This window comes from Molossus molossus, unplaced genomic scaffold, assembly GCF_014108415.1.
Source record: "Molossus molossus isolate mMolMol1 unplaced genomic scaffold, mMolMol1.p scaffold_m16_p_7, whole genome shotgun sequence".
In the NCBI taxonomy this organism is placed as follows: domain Eukaryota; kingdom Metazoa; phylum Chordata; class Mammalia; order Chiroptera; family Molossidae; genus Molossus; species Molossus molossus.
The window spans coordinates 90,046,585-90,073,094 of NW_023425401.1; the positions used below are offsets into that span (position 1 = coordinate 90,046,585).

Genomic DNA, 26,510 nt, shown 5'->3' on the forward strand with positions numbered 1-26,510 from the left:
GGGAGCTAACTTCACCTTCACATCTTGCAGGAAAGGGAGCCCTATGCATAAAGCTTGGCTCATAGGTTGGCTGTCTTTTATGTGCACTGATGTTAATATAAAAGAATATTTTCAAATGCAGGCATTTTTTCCAAATGGGGAGACAGAGGCAAAGAGAAAATGCATGGTTCCTAAGAGTCAAAGCAAGTAGAAAAGCAAGCCCCTCTCAAGCACTATTTCGACTCTTGTCAATCATTCCCACTTCAAGACTATTTCAATAGCCTTCACTACAGGAAAACTGTTCCTCTATGAAATTGATGAACCTAATGATTTTGGTTAAAAACTTTTGATTTTTATCCAAAACAGAAGCACATGAAGCAAAGGAGGAGACTCAGAGAGTCTCCCTTTCTGTATTCCAAGCAAGTTGAGATAACACCAGTATAGCATGTATTTGACTGGCCATCTAGAGGTAAACAAATAGATTCAATTAAAATATTACATCATAAATACAAAACTATAGGTACATAGGAACGATGGATTTAATGGGTCTAAATTCCATCAGAAATTTTGCTCTTTGTCTCCAAAGAATTGGAACCATAGAGTTCTTTTTTTTTTTTTCATACCAAGACAAACATTTGGGGCTGAAAGTATATGTACAGACCAGCATGCACACCTTTTCAGTTACTACTTACTAGAACGTCAAGACAAAGGTAGAAAAGATTTTTCACATAAGGTGTTTCAGGTTAAAATTCCCATTATAGGTGCTCAGTAGTAGCCTGGTTATGCTGGCAGAACCAAACCAAACTATTATCGCCATATTTATTCAACACTGAACACATGCCAGGGAATGTTCAAGGCTGTTTGTATATGTAATTTCCTTTAATTATCCCAAGAACTCTATGAAGTAGTTATGATTGCTTCCATGTAGATGAAGTCAAAATAATGTGTCCAAAAATATAAGACTGATAAATGGGAAGTTGGAATTCAAACATCACCTTTCTGACTTTGAGGTCTTGTTTCCAATGACTCTGTTATAATACATTTAACCTTCAAAGTAAGCCCATTTATTATCCCCATTTAACAAATGAGAAAACTGGGGATCAGAATTCAGTACCTTATTAGGAACTACACTAGTCAATGGAGTGGCCCACTGAAAAAGTAAATCTGGGTTGCCCGGCTGGTGTGGCTTAGTGGTTGAGCATCAACCCATGCAACAAGAGGTCACTGGTTTGATTCCTGGTCAGGGCACATGCCCAGGTTGTGGGCCCAAGCCCCAGTGGAGGGGCCTGCAGGAGGAGGCTAATCGGTGTTTTCTCTCATTGATGTTTCTGTCTCTCTCTCCCTCTCCCTTCCTTTCTCTCTAAAATCAATAAAGAAAAAAATAAATAAATCTGGGTCAATAAAGCCCTTTTTCTTCAAACCACCCATTCCAATTGACACTGTGTTACAAATAATTATGGTTGAGGCACTTGCAAAGTCACTATCCTTACCATTTTTTACTTATCTTCATATTACTTACTTGAACAAAAAGAGAAGAAAACAGAACAAGCAAAAACATATGTCTCATTCCTACAGTAATGCAGAAAAAGTAGCTCTGGTTGGAAGAACAAAAATGCGAGCCCTGAGTTATTTTAGGCCCTTCCAGTAACCTCGATACACACTCTCCCTGTGGACTCAAAGCAGCATATGGCTATTCCTTCTCAGTTCAGGCTTAGGTGTTTACTCTGGACCTCTAGGTTACAGTATGTTTTGTAATCACTAATAAGAACCACCTGTCTCCTGAGGACATCAGCCTAACAAAATAGAGACCCGACTGTTCAAATTCACTCTCAGTAGATGATACGCCTTCCATTTGTGGACTGAGATTACTGAATAGAAGCCCTAAATCAAAACAAACAATTTATACTAACTGCCTATAATCGCTAAGTAAAGGACATACATTAGTTCCATAGAAAAGAAAGAGAAACAATAATATTTGGAATAATAAAGACAATGCTTTTGAGGAACTATAACACTTCATAATTTTCCAGGGAAAAGAAAAGAATAACCTGGTTGTTTTAAAAATTCTTTCACTCCACTAAGATATATTCAGGGCAAATTTTTTTGCACTCATGTATGCTTAATTATACTCTCTCTGTGTGTAAAATTATCCTACAGTTGAATTCAGCCAGAAAAACTGGCTCTTTGAGAATAAGCAGAATTTAGTCCAATAACTGGCTGATAAATATTTACCACTGAGAATGTGAAATCTGTCACGAATCTGGTTTAACGGAAGAGGAGACATGGAGTACATGGAGAGGAGTACATTTTCCTGTCCCTCAACCACCACACCCCCACCCCCACCCAGAGGTCAGGACAGATAAGCAAGTTGGTTGGAACATCGCCCCCTACACCAAAAAGTCTGCAGGTTCGATTCCAGGTCAGGGCACATACCTAGGTTGTGGGGATCGGGGCACTAATGGAAGGCAACTGATCGATGTTTCTCTCTGACAGCGATGTTTCTTTCTCTCTCTCTCAAATCAATAAACATATCCTTAGATGAGAATAAAAAAATACATACATACATACACACATACATACATACATAAAATATGTACACACCTTCACCGGTGTGCCTGCCTCCTTGTGCTAGAATTACTGGTTTGAGTGTCTGTCTATCCTTCCAGACTGTGGGCTCCTGGGGCGCAGGAACCACGTGCTCACTTCAGTCCCAACACAGCACAGAACATGTGCATAGAATGAACTTATCAAACCTATTCAACATAAACTACCTAGGTGATGATGAGTAGCCACACACTATTATAAAAAACAAACAAACAAACAAAAAAACCTATGTATTTATCTTACATAGAGTTTACATTTTAAGTGCAGGTATATTTTCTAACACATTAAGGGCAGTATCGAAGACAGGCAGAAAAAATGAGCTGTGGCGACAAATGGTCGGCATTTGAAATGTGGAGATTCTGTCTGCACTTTCTAAAAGCAAGAGCCTCTTCCAATAAAGACCTTCACTTCTCTACTGACCACACACATTATGAGACCTCCCACCGACCACACAGAGAGTCATGAGACACTGAATTAATCAGAGGTAATGTACCACAGCTTTCTTATCCACTCATCTACTGATGGACACTTGGGCTGTTTCCAGATCTTAGCTATTGTAAATAGTGCTGCTACAAACATGGGGGTACATATATTCTTTCTGATTGGTGTTTCAGACTTCTTAGGGTATATTCCTAGAAGTGGGATTGCTGGGTCAAATGGCAGCTCAATTTTTAATTTTTTGAGGAAACACCATAGTGTTTTCTATAGTGGCTGCACCAGTCTGCATTCCCACCAGCAGTGTGAGTCTTGGAGGCAGGAAACAGACTAACAAACCTCAAAGGGATGGGGGGTGGCAGGGGTGGGAGGAGATAAACCAAAGAACTTATAGGCATATATGCACAACCAATGGACACAGACATTAGGTTGGGGAAAGCAGGATCGGGGTGGGAGTGGGGAGGAGGGGTCAATGGGGGAAAAAGGGGAACATCTGTAATACTTTCAACAATAAAATTTTTGTTTTAAATAATAGGTAATATGTATGCATTTTATGTGTGCCAGGCCCTGGACTAAATGTTTCATTTTATTATTTTACTTAATTCTTATTACCACCAAATAAAGTACATGCTGCTAATATTTTCATTCTACATATGACAAAATGGAGGCAAATAATTTTTTTGGTGCCTTTCCCAAGTTCTAAGCAGACTTTTAATAAATCGGTCATTTCCCAAGCACCCACCACTCCATGTTCAAGTAGGTGACTGATCCAACTCCCAAGGAAATAACAGTCACTTAGTTTATCCTGATGAATTCCAGAATTCAACAGAATTGACGTAACCTCTCCCCACAGTCTAATTCACTCTCTTTTCTTCCCAGAGTTTCATTATCCCTGTTTCAATAAAACAAGCACTTCTATCTAGTCATAGATAATCATGATCATGCTTGAGAAATAAGTCTTACAAAGGGTTTGTTGTATTTTATGAACAATACAATAATAAACATAAAACTTTCATGCACCTTGAAATGTGCACAAAAGATCAGCTTGTGATTCAATATAAAGTTTTATAATAAATATATGATGCACACATAAAGAGATGTGTGTATAATTATTTTAGGTATCATGGTATTATACATTAGTATGCATGTTTTCAACCATTTAATTTTGCTATGCAAATCTCTAATCATAAGACTATAATAGACAGTTTGGTATTAATAAAAGTCAGGTAAGAAAGTAGCTTCCCATTTTAGCCCTTATCAAATTTTCTTTGTCATGTCTAGGTCCAATTTGAAAAGGGCTTTTGCCAAAAAGCTCTTGGTTTTCAGATTGGTATCAATAATCTGTAGAGTTATTAAAGAAATGCTTGGATAAATGCCAATTTGAGTTACAGAACAATGGATAAGACTTCAGGAGGCTGCTACATATAGTCAACTGGAGATATATGGTCACACATTGTACAAGAATAGTTGAAATAGAAGCTGTTTTTGTGCATTATTCAATGCAGAACTGTGCTATTATCAGGAAGTCATTTCAGAGTCAAAACTCATCAATACCTTAGTTTTGCTATTTCTCATCATTTCTTCTTTTTGGAAAACTTTGGTGATTAATGCTGCGTAAACATACCACTGCAGGGCTGTCTTTGGACATATGGAAGTGAAAATGTATTAAAATAGTACATCGATGTATTTTGAATGGGTTCAAACACATGAAGCACATGTGTACATGTTACACACAGAGACAAGAATGCTCTCTCTCCTGCCCTCATGTATGTCATAACTTTTACCTTTTAGCCAGGATAAGCTATAGCTAGGAAATGAACTTTATTATGATTTAGGAAATAAACTCAACTCTCACAGCGTTATGGTAGCTTTAAGGATCAAGAAGAGGAGATTCTTTCATAAGAGGAAAGAGTAGAATACAGATTAAAATAAAAGAACTGTAGAAGAATATGTTTCTAGTTCATTTGAAGCGTTTTATTTTATTTTTTAAATTTTATCTTTATTGTTGAAAGTATTACAGATGTCCCTCCTCTTTCCCCCACTGATCTTCTCCTCCCTGCCCCCCACCCCAGGCCTTCATTTTAAAAACACCTTACTGCCTACAGAGGAAACACTACTCTGTGGCCATTGCTTGGCCACGCAGTTTCTGCAGATACGATTATTGATGTAGAAGGGATACTGAACGAAAGAATGTCCGTCCTTACCTGAGACTGCAGGGCAGCTCTCTCCTTTAGACCCAAAGAAGCCAGCGAGCACTGGCATGGTGCCCAGGGCTATTCAAATATGAAATAAATCCTCACCAGTGGTAAACAGACACTGTTCCAACCACCCCTGCGCCCTCCCCATGCCGCCACCGCCAGCCCTGTGCCCTGTGACTTCCTGGGCCTCCTTTATTCATCAAGTTCAGGATTGACTTCCTGCCAGAGCCCCTTATGATTGATGGGTGCCTGCCAGAGGCAGCTCTCCCTGAAGTCCCAAAGATTCCTTTCCTAGGAGAGCCCCTTGGAAGGCTGCGCACCAACAGGAACATCTGAGGAGGTTCCTCTACCTCCACCATACCGGCATGCCACCCCACCTAGTCCCCACCACACCCCAGTGGGAGAAGACAGAGCCCCATTGGTGGCATGGCACCCTGGGCAGGCAATGCTCAGCCATATTTGGCACCAACTCAGGCTCTGGGTCCCTGCTTTGGGCTGATCTATCCAAGTTGTCCTCACATGGCATTGAGCCTTGATGGCACCTGAGGTAAGACAGGGATGGCAGGCAGCTCTAAGGGTTATTTAATAATAAACATCACCCCGGCTACATTAACTTTCTCTGGTGTTACCATTAAAAGAAGAAATGTAAATAGAGATCAAGATTCACTTCTATCAACCAGATGTAGCCCGAAGGTCTCACTTTATAATGTGGCAAAGATGAAATACACTTAAGCCCCCACTTTGTCATTTATGGCATACTGTTACCCACTCCCCAACACACATGCGCGCGCGTGTACACACACACGCCCATGCATGCACTATACAAAAACTGGATCAAGTGAATATTCCAGAAAAGGGCACAATTTTCCTGTGTATATATAGTCTATGAAAAGCAAATAAAATCTTTCATTAAATCCCAACAAATATAAGATTTATCTACAGGCATTCAATACTTTCCATATCATCTCAAAGTTGAAGGTAGGATCAAATCATACATTCTTTAAAACATTATTATGAGACAATGTATTCTAATAAGTTGTAAACTTAAAAATAAAGTGCTCCTCTTTGAGAACAATATCCACTCATGTACACTGGTGTTGATACTTGCTTTCAGATGGAGCTGGTTGGTCCAGTGGCCAATGACCTTGTACTCTGTGCTTCTGTTGGTGATTTGGTACTGGAAGATATCATAGCGCCCAGGAGCATCTCCATTCTCATTGAATGTGACAGGTGTCCCAGCACTACCTACAAATGTTTAGAAAACAAGGTTAATAAAGTCTTAGTAAGATAGCCCACTGGGTTTATTTTTCTCTAAGAAAGAACGGTAGATAAAAATATATTGTGCGCAGTAAGAGATAGGAAGATTATGATCCATACAAGGTCATTGTTGATAGCGTACTAGCTTTCATATGAAAAGAGACCCAGAACTACATACAGGAAGAAGACATATTTTATTGTGCACATTAGAAAGTAAATGATGAGTGTCCGAGTTAGACATAACAGTTAAATAAATAAAAGTTCATGGGCTGAATATTCAATACTGGCTACAGAGACTGGTGGTTAAGAGGGGAGAGTGGACATGTCTCGAAGCATAACAGCTATCGTACAATAAGAACTACCAACTGCAACTCCAAATGTGGCAGGAAAATGAGCCAGCCGATTCCCTGGAGTTTTACTTCATTCTGATTTGAGCTCCCTTCTGAAGCAGTTGCCCTATTCAATTTCTCTTCTAAGCCTTTGCTTCTGCCACCTCTGCCCAAGAGCATGTCAACGTGGGCTGCTGTTGGGAACCTCTCAGTGGGTGAGGAAGTGAACCCTGGGAAGTCTCCACTCTGCTCAGATCATGAAGTTTCCCTAGTTCACTGTGACAAGAGTGATGGGAGCTGGACAGCAGGATGCAAGAGATGCAGCATTTTCTGAACTCCATTTCTCTCTGAAGTGTTCATCTTTTCTCTTAAAGGTTCCTGCTCACTTTTACTTTCCCTCTTATTAACTTTTATATAATCACAGAGTTTAAGAGTAGAAAGGGATCACTATCCCCAGAGCTTTCTTCTTCCATGGAGTCTCACTATCTATATAAACCTTCCTTTTCTCCAGCAGCCTTTAGAGACCCCCCGCCACCTCATCTTCTTGGATTACTCTCTGCTATCTAGACCAATTCACCTGACATCATCCCTTTTCTTGGTGTTTATCTTCTCTGCAGGGCCTCTTCCCTGAGTTTATTCTCACAGCACACTGAATTTAATTGCTATACCGTACTAGAAAGTGTTCCTTCTTGCTATCTCTTTTTCACATTGTATTCTCCAAAAATATATACTAATTGTTGTATATGTCAACTCTGTATATTTCTATCTTGGAATAAGTTTCTTATTCCACCTGTAGAGCTTTTAACTAAAACCAATAATAACAAAAGTCTACAACATTTGACGTCAGACAAAGTGAATGACTTAAGAGAGTAGCTTTCAAATAAATACAATCACTGTCACAGAGCAGCAATCAGGATACTGTCCCAGTATTTAGTGAAGAGATGTCCAATATCCTCTGTTCTCTGGACTCTTCTTAAAATTTAACCAATGTGAAGTATGCAATGAGAGCACAGGCCCCCCTGTGGTGCTCACTCCGCCCCCCACTTACTTCTACAAACTGTGCCCATCTCTTTTTATTTGTCACGTAGGGACGTAACAATGCACACGAACATATTTTGAAGTCCTAAAGGAGCTGTATGCATTTAAATTATTATTACTCATAGTTCATATGGGAAACTGCTTTATGTATAAATTAAGACAGAAAGAGGAATTGGGGAGTAAAATAGGAGCTCTCCAAGCAATCAGTAATTATCTTAGCTACTCCTTAGCTGATCAAGTGGAAACCCATTTGTCATACTGGACCAAAACCTTTTAACTCCTAGTGACCTCAAGCAAGTTAACCTCCCAATCCTCAGTTCCTTGGTCTGTAAAACTGGGGTAATAAAGACACTTTTCTCTAGGGCTGTGATAAGAATTAAATAAATAAGTGCTTGTCAAGTGCATTGAACAATGCATAGGGTATTTTGAAATGATTCGTATTCACCCCATATGTATTTTCAGTGTAGAGTAATAGAGAGGCTGTGGAAAGTTCTTTAAGTATCCAGACAAAGGATTATGGAAATTCAAATGAGAAAGATATATGTATTAGTTATGAATTTCACATTAACATCAACAATTCCTGGTATTCACATGTTACTTCAAAAAATCCTAATGTCCTATTCTCCATGAATAAAGTAACACTTTGTTTTCTCTAACCAAAACCCCCCATGATGCCACCTCCTTCAATGAATGACTGTAACAGCAGTCCCAACTGTCCTCACCCTAGTGCCACCCCAGATGGAAGAATGCCACTTGTGGAACACAGTCTCATAAATGTACTTTGGCCCGGCCAGTGTGGTTCAGAGGATTGAGCATCATCCCATGGACTGGGAGGTCCCAATTCCCTTCTGGTCAGGGCACATGCCCGGGTTGTGGGTTCAATCCCCAGTAGGGGGCGTGCAGGAAGCAGCCGATTGATGTTTCTTTCTCACATCGATGTTTCTATCTCTTTCTCCCTTCCTCTCTCTCTAAAAAAATTAACAAAAACATAACTTAAGAAAATGTACTCTGAATTCTATGTAATTGCTAGGTGTCCCCCGTTTCTACACCGCTTTTCTACAACTTGAGAAAGTATATTGGAAAGTAAGTGAATGAGAGCTGTATTATCACAAAGTAATAATTGTTCAACTTAAATACTTCAAATGTCATTATTAATAGCAAATTACACAAAATGTGACTGCAATATACTAAAGTGGTAGGAGTGTGGGTTTTAGAGTCAGATCATTGGGTCTAATCCCTGCTCTGTCTCTTATTAGAGGTATGAGCTCAAGCCAGTTACTTAATTTCACTGTGTTTCATTTGTCTCATCCTTATAATAAGCTATAGTAATCCCTATCTCAGAGGATATGTGAGGATTAGAAACATCAATATCTGTAATACATTTAGTATGTAGTAAGCATTTTATAAGTATTAACTATCATTTTCTCTACTGTTTCAGGACAGTGGTAGTTGAGATCCATTGTCTATACCAGAACAGAAGAATTTCTCAGGGAGCATGAATGGCTTTCCTGAAGTGACCCTTACTAGTCATCGTTCTCCCTTTTGACACAATGCCACGCACACCGAAAATCCAGTTATCTCAATTCCCATGTTCTTTCTCACCATCCTGTCCACACGTTCTTTTCTGTAAGCTACCTTCCCCCTTCCTCCTAATCTTTCTTTTCTATATAATTCCTTCAAAATGTGACTTGAAGGCCACGCTTATAGAAACCTTGAGCAGGAGCCCTGGTGCCTGTCCATGTCTTATCCTGATCTATCATAGTCCTCGCTACACTCTGCACTTTTACTATCCACCCCCTTACCTGGTCCCCGTACTTGATCAAAACTGATACAGCAGCTATTTATTGAGAACCTATGGTGTGCTCAACACTGGGTGGAACCTCGGCCTTTCTCACAAAACTCTGGACTCTTTAATAAAGGCAGAATGTATCTCTTTTTTAATTTTTTTCATTATTGATTTTTAGAGAGAGAAGGGAGAAGGAAAGAGAGATAGAAATATTAATGAGAGAGAACCTTGACTGGCCCCCTCCTGCATGCCCCCCACTGGGCACTGGACCCACAACGTGGGCATATGCCCTGACTGGGAATCAAACAGGCGACCTCTTAGTGCATGGTTCGACGCTCAACCACTGAGCCACACTGTATCTCTCATCTTTGTAAGTATTGCACCAAAGACAGTGCTCAATATTGAAGGAGCAATCAGACATGCCCACTAATGATCTAAAGAAAATCTGTATATACCCTCTTCATAACATTATGAACTTCATTTATATCTCCTCTCACCTTTTATATTCACAAATGAGGGAGCCAAATCAGTCCCTTTCACACTGTTATCAGTGTGATGCTGGAAACTACTTGTGTAACTTGTTTTCTAACCTGATTTCAGATCCTAAGCTAGGCTTGCCGTTGAATATTTCAACCCTTTTACATAAAAACCCGACTCCATTGGCATACTGGCCCTTCCCCAATGACTGCCCTACGGTTCTGTGGTGTATATAACACAGAACACCCTTGAGTAGCCATGAGGGGTCATGCTTTTACTTATTTCTACAAGTAGAAATTTAAAAGATCATTTTTTTTACTGAATTTGGCTTCCCTGAAAAACAGAATTCAGTGGCATTTTGTCCAGAAAAAAACAAAACAAAACAAAACAAAAATGCAAATGACAAATGTCTCCATATATCCATCACTTCCTTATGGTTTACTAACAACACAAGTAAGATACATAATAAACATATTTGGCTAGGCTAAACATACGTAAACATGTATATAATAAATTATGCTTTAGAAAATTGTCTTGTACTGTTTCTTTCCATCCCGGAGTTTAGTTATTTTGGAAACTATGAAGGCAATTCATTCATCTCAATACCCTTTAATCGAGGTACACTCGCGGAGAGAGGGAACGAACCCCCGGGAGTGGGGAAGCAGCTGTTCCTGGTCGGGGACTGCTCTCAGAGCCCATGCATCTCCTTGAATATTTTCTGTTCAATAAGAAATGTGTGGAAAAGACTGTATTTTTATTACTAGGCACATCAAGTACTTCAATGTGCTTTTGTAGGAAAAATAATACATCCAATGAAGATTTTATGTGAAAATGTTGGCTCTGCTCAATATTGTTCTGGGTAACAGTAGATACGGCCTTGGGATTCGGGGACCGGAGTTTGATTTCTTACTCTGCCAATTACCTGTGTGACCTGGGCACTAAATCTGTTTTCTCAACAGTCAAGGGAACACAATAACGTCAGTGTGCTGCGCTGTTACAAGGAGAAGGCACTAAGTGGTGACTGGCACACGACAGCTGTGCTGTGAAGGGGAACTGTCATCATCGTTATCCCTTTGTCTACACTTATGCTCCTTGATCTATATTTTCTTTTTTCCGCAACCCCCCCAACAAACAATGGGAGAATAATTCATTCACCTTTATGTGCAAATATTATAAATTATATTTATAAGTATAAGCCACTCAGTTGTCATGTTTATTACTTTCCTTCCTCCCTCTTGCTATAAAACATTATCTATTTTCCTTTCCATCATTGCCTATGATATTGGGTAAGCAGGAAAAAATAAAAAAGTTAAAAATAAAACCAGTTCACTTACTAATTTTAGTGCCCTTTAAAGAAACAAATGTATGAGATTTGAGTCATTGACCCAAATGCCATAGGAAATAGCAATTTTCAACAGAATCTCAATTATTCATGCTCTCTCTCTCCATATCCAGGTTATTTTATCAATAAACAGAACTATATATGTGAATTAGAATCATATCATAGTTGAATGACTTAGGAATCAGTCAGACTATTCTTATGTATCAGTTTCTCAGCCTTTGTTCGTTGATGACTTCAACACTGGACACACTGCATCCATCTCCATCTACAGTCCTGTTGTCACTTCCGGTAGCCTCTGCATCCACCTGGATGACTCAGCGCTGTGGCCTCGGCCGTTGCTGACTTCTTCTCTCCCAGTGTCACTCCTGTGATGCTTCTCACCGTCCACTGACAACCACACTCTGAAAGTGGTCCTGTCCTGTAACTATATCCCCTCTTTGAGTACCAACTTCCACACCCCATCCCCACAACAATTCTATGAGCCCCTAAATGTACTGACTAGTTATCAGCCTAATTTGTCCTTAGACGTCACCCACATGTAGTTTATCTTCCCTCCTATCCTTGCAGAGGTTCTACGGTCTTCGTGGCAAATACCCTCCGTTCTCTCGTACATCTCCTTGTGTCCAGTCTTATTCCTCTGCTAAATCACAATCATGATTAAACTCAGTCGTACACATCCTTTGTGTACACTCAAGTAGCTCAATATTGTTTGAGAAAATTATAAAACTTGACTTTCTGGCCAGGCCAGGATGGGAGGAACCTCGGCAGGAGCGTGAGCCCCTCCCTAAATTCTGCACATCAGGTGGCTCGCTTGCTGCACTTGGTCCTAACCCTGCTGTCTGGTCATATTTTAAATTCACACCCTCAGATTTCAAATGTTTAGTAACATTGCTCAGTTCTACCACACTCCCCCAATCAGTCCATTTCTCCCCTTTGGATAACTGACTGTTCAGTTCCTCACATAGCCAACATCTTCCTCCCCTGTTGCTTCAGCTTGTCCCAGACTTCTTCAATGAGGATAAAAAGCCATAAAACAAAAACTCCCTCATCACGCAAAACCTACAATCTACCTGCATCTACACTGCCGAGCTATCTCCTCCTCCAGCTGACAGCGGTCCCTGGTCCAGTCAAAGGCCCGTTCGCTAGTGCTAGGGCCCCTTCCCTCTCACTCTCCACACACTCTGTTTCATAGGTAACTTTTCTGTTTTACATGAACAAACTTAGACTGTCTGCAGTATTCTCTTCAGTTTACACAGGAGTTCTCATAGCTCTCATCTTAAAAAAAAAAAAAATCAAGCCAACAAATCCCTTCACTAATTGCATTGTCTCATTTGTACACTCTCAAGAGTAAAACAAAACTTTAAAAAATTTTTTTTCTTTATTGATTTTAGAAAGAGGAAGGGAGAGGGAGAGAGATAAAAACATCGATGAGAGAGAACATCAGTTGGCCTCCTGCATGCCCCCCACTGAGGATCTGGCCCACAACCTGGGCATGTGCCCTGACTGAGAATTGAACCTGTGACCTCTGGGTGCATGGGTCAATTCTCAACCACTGAGCCACACCAGTTGGACATAAACTTTTTCTTAATCTTCACCCAAGGATATACTTACTGGCTCTTTTGTTTAAAGAGAGAGAAACATTGATTGGTCACCTGCCATGCATGCCCCAATCATTGATCGAACCCACAACCTAGGTATGTGCCCTGACCAGCAATTGAACACACAACCTTTTGGTGCACAGGATGATGCTATAACCAACTGAGCCACACTGGCCAAGGCAAAACAAAACCTTGTGAGTGAGCTGTCCTCACTCTCTCCATATTTTTATTTTTCATTAACTCTTTATACCATTTGAATTTAAAATTTAACCTCATACCTCCACTGATGAGTCTCAAATTTATATATGTAACCCTGAGAGCAGACTTACCCAATTACCTGTATCTCTACTTGATTGTTTGGTATCATAAGCTTTATGCATTGGTTCGTTTTCATTTCTAAACACGTTTCTCTCGGTCTTTTCCCCTTACTTAGCAAGCAGCTGAGGACTGTCCATACATTCAGCCAAGTCAAACCCAAGTTAAAACCCCACATCTAGCCCAGCTGGGGTGGCTCAGTGGTTGAGTGTCAACCCATGCACCAAAGAGTTGCTGGTTTGATTCCTGGTCAGGGCACATGCCCAGGTTGCGGGCTTGATCTCCAGTGGGAGGCATGCAGGAGGCGGCTAATCGATGTGCTCTCTCATCTATGTTTCTATCTTTCTATCCTCCCTTCCTCTCTCTCTAAAATCAATAAAATAAAATAAAACCCACATCTAACTGTAAAACACAAGTGAATGCAAGCTTGAACTTTAGTTAATAACACTGTATCAATATGGGTTCATTAATGGTGACAAATGTACTACACTAATACGAAATGTTAATGATTGGGGAAATTGTGTGTGTGTGTGTGTGTGTGTGTGTGTGTCGGGAGAGTGAAATATGGAAACTGTCAGTACTAGCTGATCATTTTTTCTGTAAATCTAGGTTGTACTTTAAAGAAATCCAAAAATAGTAAAAGAAAAAAGATAAAATTATTTTCAGTAGTATATTTTGTGTAACCTGATATATGCAAAATATATCAAAATGTAAACAATATAAAAGTATTGAGATATTTTACACTTCTTTTTATGTACCAAATCTTCAAAATGCTGTGTATACTTTATACTTACAGATCAGTGCAGTTCAGACTCGCCATATTTCAAGTGCTCAGAAGCCATCGTATTAAACAACACAGGACTAAGAAGACAAATCACTCAGCAGCCATTGCCCCACCCCTTCCTCCCCTGGGTAAGGAGTCCACTGCTGAGCCGTTCTGAGCCCTCCTCCCTTCAGCTTCAGCTGGACTGAAGCCATTCACTAGCTTCTCCCCTAACGAGATATCTGGCCCAAGTCTCTGATCTGGATGAGAGATCTGGAGATAAGATCCTAAAACTAAATCCAAACTGTTCCAGTGGTACAAACAAACAAGCAAGAGCCCACCTCTATCTAAGGCATTAACAGGTTCTATCTCCAAAACATATCCAGAATTTTCCCATTCTCTCCATTACCTCTTCTTCTGTGCTGGTCCAAGCTACTGATCTCTCTCTGAACTCCTAGCCAATGCCCTGTGTTCACACTGAGCAGTGACACTCCGTTCTCTGTTCTGCAGCCAGAATACTTTGAACATAAATCAAATCGTATGGCTCTACTTAAAACCATGCAGTGGCTTCCATTCCACTTAGAACAAACACAACATGCTTATCATGGCCTGAAAGGTCTTGTTATTTGTGCAGTCTAACTCATTTCTATACTCTATCCACTCGGGGCTTCTTCCTACTCCTCAAGCATATGTGTTTGCTCTATTCAGGACTTAGGGTTTCTCGCTCTCTCTCCAATGTTTTCCCACTTGGTTCTTTTAATAACTGGCTCCTTATCATCATTTATATCCCAGTTCAACTACCACAGACAGAGGTCCTGTCTAAATCAGCCATTTCCTCTCGCTGACACTTATTTCTACATTATTTATTTCCTTCATGGCACTTAAAAGAATCTAAAATACATGGTTTATTTAACTAGTTGCTATATATTTAGATGACCAGCTCAATTGTGGAGTATTTTTTCATTATGTTCACCACTACATGTGCAGCACAGAACACTGTCTGGGCACTCAAATCCATATTCTCTTTTCCCTGGGCACATAGCTAGGCTACATTTCTAGTCTTCCCTGTAGTTAGTTGTGTAGCCAAATGGTTAGCTCCAGCCAATGAAATGTAAACAGAAAAGATACATACTACTTATGGGCTTCAGTCATTAAAGGCTTTCTGAGTGGTTTTCCATCTATGATCTTTTCCCCTTCTGGCTAGCTGGCATGGAAACGGCACGCTGGGCAACTGGAGAAGCTACATGTTAAAGACGGAAGAGCTAGCATGAGCGTGAATTCCTGTGTAGGTGTTCAGAGGTGGTCTGCGTTAGGAACCTGTTCGTCCGTTCATCCACTGCGTACTATTATCTGAGTGTAAAACAAACTTCTATCCCTTTTGAGCCATTATAGGTTGTTAGTCTAGGGCTCATGGTAGAAATCATAATACCAGTATCTAGAAAAGTAAGTTATCAATATATAGTTATTTAATGGATAACTAAAATTGTATTAAATTTGGAAGCGGATGCTTCACTTCATATCACAGTATAAAGCTTTAAGAACAATACAGGGTTTTAGAACTGAGTAATAAAGACATGAGCATGGATCAGTGAACTGCTTTCAGATTCCCCTTTGAAGTGAATGCTGATGACTGCAGTGTGGACACATAGAAAAGTAAGGTGGATGCAGATGGGTAACCGCATCCAGAGTTTCACCGTACATTCCCCACGCTCCTTTGCCTTGACTAAAGTGCTCACTCAGTGAGTTGTTTTCATAGAAACAAAATATAAAAGCATTAAAAATGTGTCTTCTTTTAGGAATTATGGTTTGAAATATTTTTCTTTAATTGATTATGTATATGTATGAAATAAATAAGATAAGGCATGTAGTCAACCGGCATTTCTAATTCTCTCAGCCAACCTCCTGATTAATTTTCCATCATGAAATTGAATTGACAATAATACTTTTTCTTGTAGAAATGTCTTTATGATCCTTGCATTTAAGATTCTTTAAGAATGCAAAGTGTACCCTGGCCGGTTTGGCTCAGCAGTTGGAATGTTGGCCTGTGGTCCGGAGAGACCTGGGTTCGGTTCCCGCTAAGGGCATGTACCTCGGTTGCAGTTTGTGCCCAGCCCTGGTTGGGTCGTGTGGGTGGCAGCCACACGATGTGTCCCTTCCCATCAATGTTTCTCTCTCTCTCTCTCTCTCTCTCTCTCTCTCTCTCTCTCTCTCTCTCTCTCCCTCTCTTCCTCTCCCTCCCTCCCACTCTATCTGAACAAAATATTGAAAAATGTCCTTGGGTGAGATTTAAAAAAAAAAAGAATGCAAAGTGTCATTATCATTATTGAACAACACTAGTTGAGAAGTAGAAATACAACTTATAACTGCCTTGATAGTACAGTAGATCCCCTTATCCATGGGGGATACATTTTACAACCCCTAGTGGATCCCTGAAACCAAGGATAGTAATGGACACTGTGTATACTATATTAATTCCTATACATGCATACTTATGATAAAGTTTAATTAACAAGTTAGGCACAATAATAGGTTAACAACAATAAATAATAATAATAAAGAACAGTTAAAACAATATACTGTAAATAGAGAACTCAGAAATTGACCCAAGACAATATGCTCAATTAATATTTGACAAAGGTGGGAAGAACACAGTAGAGTCAAGACAGTCTCTTCAATAAATGATGTTGGGAAAATTGGACAGCTACATGCAAAAAATGAAGCTAGTACACCAATTTACACCACACATGAGAATAAACTCAAAATGGATTAAGACTTAAATGTAACTCGTGAATCCATAAAAGTTCTAGAAGAAAATGTAGGCAACAAAATCTCAGACATCATACGTAGCAGAATTTTCACTGATACATCACCTAAGGCAACAGAAACAAAGGAAAAAATGAACACATGGGACTACATGAAACTTAAAAGTTTCTGCACAGCAAAAGACACAACCATCAAAATGGAAAGGAATCCCCCTATATGGGAGACCATAATTGCCAATGATGCTGCAGATAAGGGGTTAATTTCCAATATATATAGAGTGCTCATACAACTCAACAAAAGAAAGACAAAAAACCCAATTAAAAAATGGGCAGAGGACCTAAATAGACACCTCTCCAAAAAGGACATACAAATGGCCAAGAGACATATGAAGAAATGCTCAACATCACTAATCATCAGAGAGATGTAAATTAAAACAACAATGAAGTATCACCTCACGCCTGTCAGAATGGCCGCCATCAACAAATCATCAAGCAACAAGTGTTGGCGAGGGTGTGGAGAAAAGGGGACGCTAGTACACTGCTGGTGGGAATGCAGACTGGTGCAGCCACTGTGGAAAACACTGTGGTGTTACCTCAAAAAGTTAAAAATTGAACTGCCATTTGACCCAGTGAGCCCACTTTTAGGAATATACCCTAAGAAAACTGAAACATCAATCAGAAAGAACATATGTACCTCTATGTTCATAGCAGCACTATTTATAAGAGCTAAGATCTGGAAACAACCTAAGTGTCTATCAGTAGATGAGTGGATTAAAAAGCTGTGGTACATGTACACAATGGAATACTATGTAGCTGTAAGAAAGAAAGATCTCTTATCCTTTGAGATGGCATGGAAGGACCTAGAGAGTATTATGCTAAGCAAAACAAGCCAAGCTGAGAAAGACAAATATCACATGATCTCACTTATTTGTGGAATATAATGAACTAAACAAACTGCTGAACAAAATTAACCCAGAGACATAGAGGTGGGGTACAGACAGATAAACCTCAGAGGAGGGGAGGTTTGGGGGGAAAGAGATAAACCACAGAACTTATATGCAAGTAGGCATGACCAATGAACACAGACAACAAAACTGGGGGTGGGGGGGGTGGATAAGGGTGACAGTGGGGGAAAAATGAGAAACATTTGTAACAAAAACAAATTAATAAATAAAAAAAAAAACCAATATACTGTAATAAAAGACATGTTACTATGGTCTCTCTCCCTCTCTCCTCTCCTTCTCTTTCTTTCTCTTTCTCTCTCTCTTCTCTTTCTCTCAAAATATCTATTGTCCTCTATTCATCCTTCTTCTTGTGATGGTATAAGATGATAAATAAAATGCCTGCATGATGAGATGAAGTGAGGTGAATGATGTTGACATTGTGACACAGCATTAGGCTACTACTGACCTTCTGATATGTCAGAAGGAGGATCATCTGCTTTGGGTGATCCTAAATCAAGAGCCATGATGATGTTGATGGTTGGCTGTCAGGAGCAGAGGAAATTGATGGTTGGGGATTACCAGTAGTTGAAGGTTTTTTGCTGAAAGCTTTTGGAAGAACCTTGTAATCAGAAGTTATCTCCTTTTAACTTATCAAAGTGTTGCTGCAGAGGTTGTAATCTTTGGATGATTATATAACCACATGATTAATGTTACATTCCATCCAAGGATCATATTCCATAATTTTGTCCTTAAATGTCTGTCAGTGTGAATGTCAATTTCAAACACTTCAGCAAATTTTAGTAATGTCTATATTGATGATTCTGCTTCAGTTTCTTCTTCCTCTTCCTCTGTAGATGACTCAAGTTTTTCCAATTTCTCCTTTCAATATGTTCTTCAACTTCTTTATCAAGTACATTATCCAAGTGTTCTCCACCAACTTTTCTTGCTGTGTGAGTGATTTTCCTAACTTCTCCATTAATCCCTGAAAAACCATTAAAATCATTCATGACTTTCCTCCATATGTTCTTCCAGTAGTCATTTACAGTTCCTGGTTTTAATTCATCTATTGAAGCTTTGATGAATGTTGCTGTGTCAGCAATAGTGAATGATTTCCAGCACTATATTGTATCCAGATTAAGGTATACATCAATTACTAATAAATGTGGTCAAATACCAGGTGGGTGTATATAGCTTTGACAAACCAAATAATGGCCCAGACAAGAGATTGAAGCATTGAGATAGTATTTGGAGATAAAAATAACACCTCAACATTTTCATCTTCATAGAAAACAGATTCAGGATGGCCAGATGCATTGTCTACTATTAATAAGACTTTAAATTCCAACCCTCTCTCTTCCCAGTATTTTTATACTTCTAGGATGAAGTATTGATGAAACCATTTAGTAAACAAGTTGGTTGTCACCCACACTTTCTGATTGTGTTGGCAGCAGATGGAAAGATGATTTTTGGTTTTGAGAGACCATGGGTTATGCCTTTCATATGATGCCCTGGCTTTATCATATGCCCTACAATGTCACCACATAGTACCAGAGTTAATCTATCCTTCAATGTTTTATGCCCTGGTGCCTTCTTCACACTTTTATGAATATAGATTCTATAGGCATCTTCTTCTAGAAGAGTCTGATTTCATCACCATTGAAAACTTGCTTTGGATGGTATCCTTTTTCCTTAATCAATGTGGCAGCAACTTCCTCTGTGGCAGACATAGCCTTTTCAGTAATTTTTATATTTTTCAGTCCCAAACTGTTCCTGGGTCTGCGTAACCACCCCTTATTTGCACTAAATTGCTTAGTGTCACTCATTTTGGAGGACCCTAGCTGAGGTCTTCCTATGGGCTCAGCACTTTATGGTAAAACGCATTGATACAATCAGAATATGTTTTCTGTTCATGTCATCTACTCACAAATTTAATGCCTTTTCCATCCTTTAAAAAAAAATGTATTTTCTCTTCCTTCTGATTTTCTTTTAATGTTATTTTTTCTATTACAGGTTACAGTCAATATTATTTTTGTTAGTTTTATGTACAGCATAACCTTATCTAATTTAACTAAGCACTTATCATGCACTGTGGCCATAACATTTGTAGTTTGAGTTGCAACAGCAAAACTGCCAAAAATTAATTTTCCTTCTTTACAGTTTTACAGATAAAAGACTCACTCTTGCTATAGATATTAGCAACCTCATTATACATTTTGTTTTTCCTTATTAAGTTGAGAACTTTTTCCCTTAAAGAAAATGTTTTATGGTTTCTCTTTAGCATATTCGAAATACCAGCATCATTACTCTCTTTCTTTTAAGTTTTTTTTTTTTTTAACATTTAGAGAGAGAGGAAGGAAGAGGGGGAGAGAGAAAGAAAAACATTAATGTTAGAAAGAGACATTGATTGGCTGCCTCTTGCATGTCCTCTACCGGGGCAACCTGGTCATGTGTCCTGACCAGAAATTGAACCAGCAACCCTTTGGTGCATGGGATGATGCCCAACCAACTGATCCACACTGGCCAGGGCAGCATCACTACTCTTGTGCTTATTTTATTACTAAAATAAGGGTTACCTGAACATAAGCACTTCAATCCCACAACAGTCGAGATGGCTACTAAGTGACTAACTGCATGGATACTCTAGACAAAGGATGATTCACCTTCTGGGTGAGACAGAGCAGGACAACAAGAGACTTCATCATGATACTCAGAATGGTGTATAATTTAAAACTTACGGATTGTTTATTTCTGGAATTTTCCATTTAATATTTTCAGACCTGTTTGATGGCATGTAACTGAAACTGCATAAAGAAAAAGTACACATAAGGGGAAGCTAATGTACTCAAATAAGCTGACTGAAGTTTTAAAATAAGAAAAGATACATTACTTAGTAATACGTATCTCAGGATAGCAGATAAATTAGGAAGTCTAAATAAAATCTCTTATTTAAAAAGCGACCAGTAAGAGTCTTAAAACATCAAAGACTTGTTTAAGGAAAGAATAGAAAGTAATGATTCGGCAGGATTAAATAATATGTCTTAAGAGGAATTTGGGAACAAACCAAAGAATATTGCAATACTCTTAACTCAGTACATTTTTATGCCCAAACAGAAAACCTCTTTCTTCAGCAACTTAAGTGCTTTATTGTTCCTTTTGGGGGGTATTTAATATCTTATATATTTATTCATATACATGACTTCTATTGCAAGGTATTAATTAATCATCATATCTTTAAGAGTGCTTTATTTTTATTTTTTTCCTCACCCGAGGATATTTTTCCATTTTTTGTACAGATAGAGTGGGAGGGAGAGAGAGGAAGGGAGAGAGAGTGAGAAACATCGACGTGAAGGGACACATCGAGCGGCCGCCACCCGCACGACCAACCAGGGCCGGGGACAAACTGCAACCGAAGTACCTGCCCTTAGTGGGAACCGAACCCGGGTCTCTCTGGACCGCAGGCCGACGCTCTAACCGCTGAGCCAAACTGGCCAGGGCTAAGAGTGCTTTATTAATAATTGCAGATCTAACAGTGATGAGTACCTTTATGAAAGAAGTGTGTGTGTGTGTGTGTGTGTGTGTGTGTATGCAAGTATGTGTTCATATATTCCTGTCTTTTCAAATTTGCTGTACTAGGAAGAGGTCTCTGACTGTCTAGTCTACTGTGTTGCTGAAAAAATGCTCTTGGCATAGGGATTTAAAATAATACAATTTATCCATTTTTATAATGAATGCTTGTGTATTAAAAGTTTTTAAATTTTACTTTTTACATGTGCATTTTTAAATCACCTACTGCTGATTTATGGTGTGAGGTTGGGATACAATTTCACTTTTTTCCTGTATTGCTAATTGTTTTTCAGCAATACCATTCTCTCACCCCTTTTCCAACTGACTGGACAGATGCTTCCCTTTTTTACTTAAGTTACATAGAGATTTGGGTCTTTTTCTGGCCTTTACCTCCTTTTCCATTAATTAATTTGCCTCTCTTTCACCCAATATCACATTATATAAATTAATAATGTTTGACAATAACACATACTTGTACAAGCTCCCACTCCCTATTCTTCTTCCTCAGAACTGCTCTGACTTCTCCTTGCTTTGTACTCTTCTATATAGAATTACAACCTTTCTGCCAAGTTCCATGAACAATCCTAATTAAATTAGAATAGGAAAAGGTATGGAATCTATAAATTATTGGGAAAGATTTGGTATTTTTATGATATTTTCCTATCTTTCAGTTGTCTAAATACTCTTTTCTAGGTCTTATTATAGTCTTATAATTTTCTTTTTATAGCATTTAACCATTTTTGTAGATTTACTTCCATATAATTAATTTTTTTTTTTTTTTTTTTATCCTCACCCGAGGATATTTTTCCATTTTTTGTACAGATAGAGTGGGAGGGAGAGAGAGGAAGGGAGAGAGAGAGAAACATCGACGTGAAGGGACACATCGAGTGGCTGCCACCCGCACGACCAACCAGGGCCGGGAACAAACTGCAACCGAAGTACGTGCCCTTAGCGGGAACCGAACCCGGGTCTCTCCGGACCGCAGGCCGACGCTCTAACCGCTGAGCCAAACTGGCCAGGGCCATATAATTAATATTTTTATATGCTATTGTAAGTGGTGTCTCAGATCATCTACTAATTTACTGCTAGTATGTAGAATGCAACTGCCTTTTTTCCTGTATTTGTCTTATATCTAGCCCAGGGGTTTTCAACTGGAGATGATTGTGTCCCCCAAGGGATATTTGGCAATGTCTAGAGACATTTTTGGTTGTTGCATCTGGGGGGTGGGTACTCTGGTGACTGGTGGAAGAGGCCCAGGGGTGCTACTAAATGTCCTATAATGCACAGAACAGCCACTTACAATAAAATAATTATCCAGTTCAAAATGTCAATAGTTTTGAGGTTGAAAAACCCTTGCAAAAACTTTCTTATTATACTTAAGTGCTTGTCTCTAAAATTTTAAATTTCTATGTAAAGAATGATATTGTCTGCAAATAATTATAATTTCATTTTCCCCTTAACAATTCTTTGCCTCCAATCTTATTTTTTCCTTTTATTATTATGCTAACATGTTCAATACAATGTTGAGATAAAGTAATGATAGTGGACATCCTCATACTTTTTCTAACTTTAAAAGAATATTGCTGCCCTGGGTGTTGTGGCTCAGCTGGTTGGGTAACGTCCCATGCACTGAAAGGTTGCTGATTTGATTCCTGGTCAGGGCACATCCCTGGGTTGTGGACTTCATCCCTGGTGGTGGGGCATGCAGGAGGCAGCCGATCAATGTTTTACTCTTACATCAATGTTTCTCTCTCAAAAAAAATTTTTTTCTTTTATTAATTTCTTAGAGAGACAGGGAGAGAGAGATAGAAACATCGATGAGAAAGAACATCGATTGGCCACTTCTTGCATGCCCCCCCTAAAGATTGGGCCCAAAACCTGGGCATGTGCCCTGACTGGGAATTGAACCAGTGACCTCTTGGTGCACCAGTGACCTCTTGGTGCATGGGTCAACACTCAACCACTGAGCCACACTGGCTGAACTCAAAAAAATCAATTTCTTCAGTTTAAGAAAATCTCTTTCATTCCAAATGTAGTAATATTTTTATGATTAATACATGTTTAATGTTAGCAATGTCTTTTATGCATATTTTGAGGTAATTTTTAAATTTAATCTGTTACTCTAATCAGTTATATTTATACATTTTCAAGTATTATATCATGGAAGCTTGGGATGGATCCAACTTGACTCCAGATTTTGTTTGTTTTTGTATGGTTAGATTCCATCAGCTAATATTTTGTTCAGAATCTGTACATTTCTACCCAAGAGTGGGATGAACCTATGATTTTTCTTTCTTATAATGTCCTTTCTGTGTAGGTTTCAGGGTTATACCAGCCACAGAGGATAAATTGGAAAAATCCTCCCTCTTTTTTCATTCTCTGCAAGAGTTTGTCTAAAACTTTGATAATATCTTTTTGAAAGTTTTATAGAATTCACCTAAAATGATCCCAGACACCCTCAAGAGAGTGAATAAATCAATTATGGTATATAGAATACTGCAGTCAAAATGAGTGAATCAGAGACAGCCATAAATAGGGAAGAATCTTAGCAACACAATATTAAGTGGAAAAAGTTTGCGCCAAAAATACACTTCACAGAGGTATAAATGATTAAAATTTAAAAATGTTTGTGTTTTCAGAATACATATGCAAAAAAATGTATTTTAAAAGGTAAGAATATTGAGTGTTCAGGAGGAATGGGGGATGGGTTGGTGACGGGAATACAGTCGAACCTCAGAGATATTCCAGGTCGGGTTCCAGACCAGCACAATAGAGTGAGTATCACAATAAAGCGAGTCACATGAATTTTTTTAGTTTTCCAATGCATATAAAAATTGGGTTTACACTATAATGTTGTCCATTAAGTGTTCAAAGGCATTATATCTCTATTTATCTATCTATCTAGCTATCTAGCTATCTATCTAATCTCGCATACCTTAATTAAAAAATACTTTATTGCTAAAAAATGCTAACCATCACCAGAGCCCATGAGAGAAATGGCTCTGATAGACTTGCTCATTGCAGGATTGGAACAAACCTTCTGTTTGTAAAAAACGCAATAAAGTAAAGTGCAAAAAAACAGCCATACCTGTATATGTTTGCATATAGCTTTTTGTCAGAATCAAGCTTTTGGGGGCAGGGAAGTATTTTCATAGGTGCTTATTGCACTCTTGGCATTAACCAAGCAACTAACATAAATAAATAAATAAACAAATAAATAAATAGAAGTGGGCCCTGAATTAATCAATTATGAGCATGTGTCATAACCCAAGTAGCCAAAAGGAAGAAAGATGAGGAATACAGAGAGAAGGGTGAGAGAGAAGAAGAAAAGGGAGCAAGGGAGCAGAATGAAGGTAAACTAATGAATAAAAGAATGAAAGAAAATAAAAGGGAGAGATCCACATTAAAACTATAAAAAGGAAGGGTATGTTGAAAGACAGCACTTTAACGCTGTGTAATTCTTTGTATTAACTGAGTGCTCTACTTAGCCTGGATGTTATGCCCTTGGAGAATGTAAACTTGCCCTGTAGGTGTACGAACCCAAACAAAATAGGTCACATACAAAATTGCCTTCACTGACTTCTCCAAAGCAGCTTTTCTGTATATTTTTAGATTTTATGTTAGTCAACCTTTGTCAGAATTCCCAGTTTATAAAATGTAACTCTCTGGGATTAGGATCACATTATATTTTTAAGCCAAAAGCTAAATAATTCACTTTTTCATTATGACAATTTTTTCCGAAGAGTAAAATAAGGCTAAAATTCACTTCTCACCAGTTGAGTCATCACTTCGTTTCTTGCCAAATGTCAAATTATTCTTTTCTCCTGGGTACACCTGCCTTTGTAATAATTCATTGTTTGAAATATCATAAGGTACAGTTTTTCAATGTATTTCAGTATTAATATTTTGTTAATATTTGCAGAAGTATTGTGAGCCAAATACAGATAGAAACAGGTGGCCAATTATCTAAAGAAATGGATAAAATATCAAGTTAAAAGAGGCCCACTCATTCCTGACAATAATTTATGTACTGAATTTAGAAAAGAATACAAAATCATTTATTTATAATAGACCTAATTTTCTACAACTACACAAACTGTCAATGTATGTTAGGTCACTGTGATAAATATGAATTCTCTATGTCACCATGGTGATTTGAGGTGTTTCCATTCTATGCTGAGCGCAAAATAATTTGGAGCATAAGTAAAACAAACAGCCCTGGCCAGTGTGGCTCAAACGGCTGGGCACTGCCCTGTGCACCAGAAGGTTGCCTGTTCCATTCCCCGTCCGGTCACATGCCTAGGTTGTGGGCTCGAATCCCTTTAGGGGGCGTACAGGAGGCAGCCAATCTATATGTCCCTCTCACATCAGTGTTTCTCCTCTTCTCCCTTCCTCTCTCTCTAAAAATCAATTTAAAAAGTATTTTAAAAAACAGTAAAATAACCCTGGCTAGTTAGGCTCAGCGGTTGGAGTGCTGGCCGGCAGAACAGAGAGGCCTGGGTTCGGTTCCTGCTAAAGGCATGTACCTCATTTGCAGTTTGTCCCCAGCTCTGGTTGGGGTCGTGTGGTGGCAACCATTCGATGTGTTTCTCTTACATGGATATTTCTCTCTCTCTCTTCCTCCCCCTCTTCCTCCTGCTCTGTCTCAAGATAAATGCAAAAATAAAAATTTCCTCAGGTAAGGATAAAAACAAACAAACAAACAAAAACAGTAAAATATATAAGTGAAAAATTGTCAAAAAATAAAATTATAGTCTGACTTTTATATATCCCTTTTAGTAGCTGACCTATCAAACAGATAAAAACAATAAATATTAAATAATATATTTTATTTTCAAATACATATGAAACATTTATAAAAAATTATTTTCCATCAAAAATATGAATAATTTTTATAAAGTAAAAATATTTATTCATATTCTTTGACCACTATTTAATAAAACAAAAAAGTTAATGAAACAGTTAAAAATATTAGAAATTAAAACAACATAAATATAGATTAAAAAATCAAAAACTCCTAAAGATTTAGAAAAACAAGCACTTATGTGAATTAATGTTTGAGTCAAAGAGAAAACTAAAACTAAAATTCAGAGTACTACTTAATAGAACATTGTATTTC

The 26,510-nt window shown here is 38.5% G+C and overlaps 1 protein-coding gene across 6 annotated transcripts in view; it reads right to left on the reverse strand.

Annotated features, from left to right (window-relative positions):
* GRM8 (glutamate metabotropic receptor 8) overlaps positions 1-26,510 on the reverse strand; it is a 759,794-nt gene that overhangs the window by 130,584 nt on the left and 602,700 nt on the right. For all 6 annotated transcript variants that reach the window (XM_036246517.1, XM_036246519.1, XM_036246522.1 and 3 more), the window contains one exon: positions 6,325-6,461. In XM_036246517.1, coding sequence (XP_036102410.1) covers positions 6,325-6,461 — 137 coding nt within the window. The remainder of the gene's footprint in view (positions 1-6,324; positions 6,462-26,510) is intronic.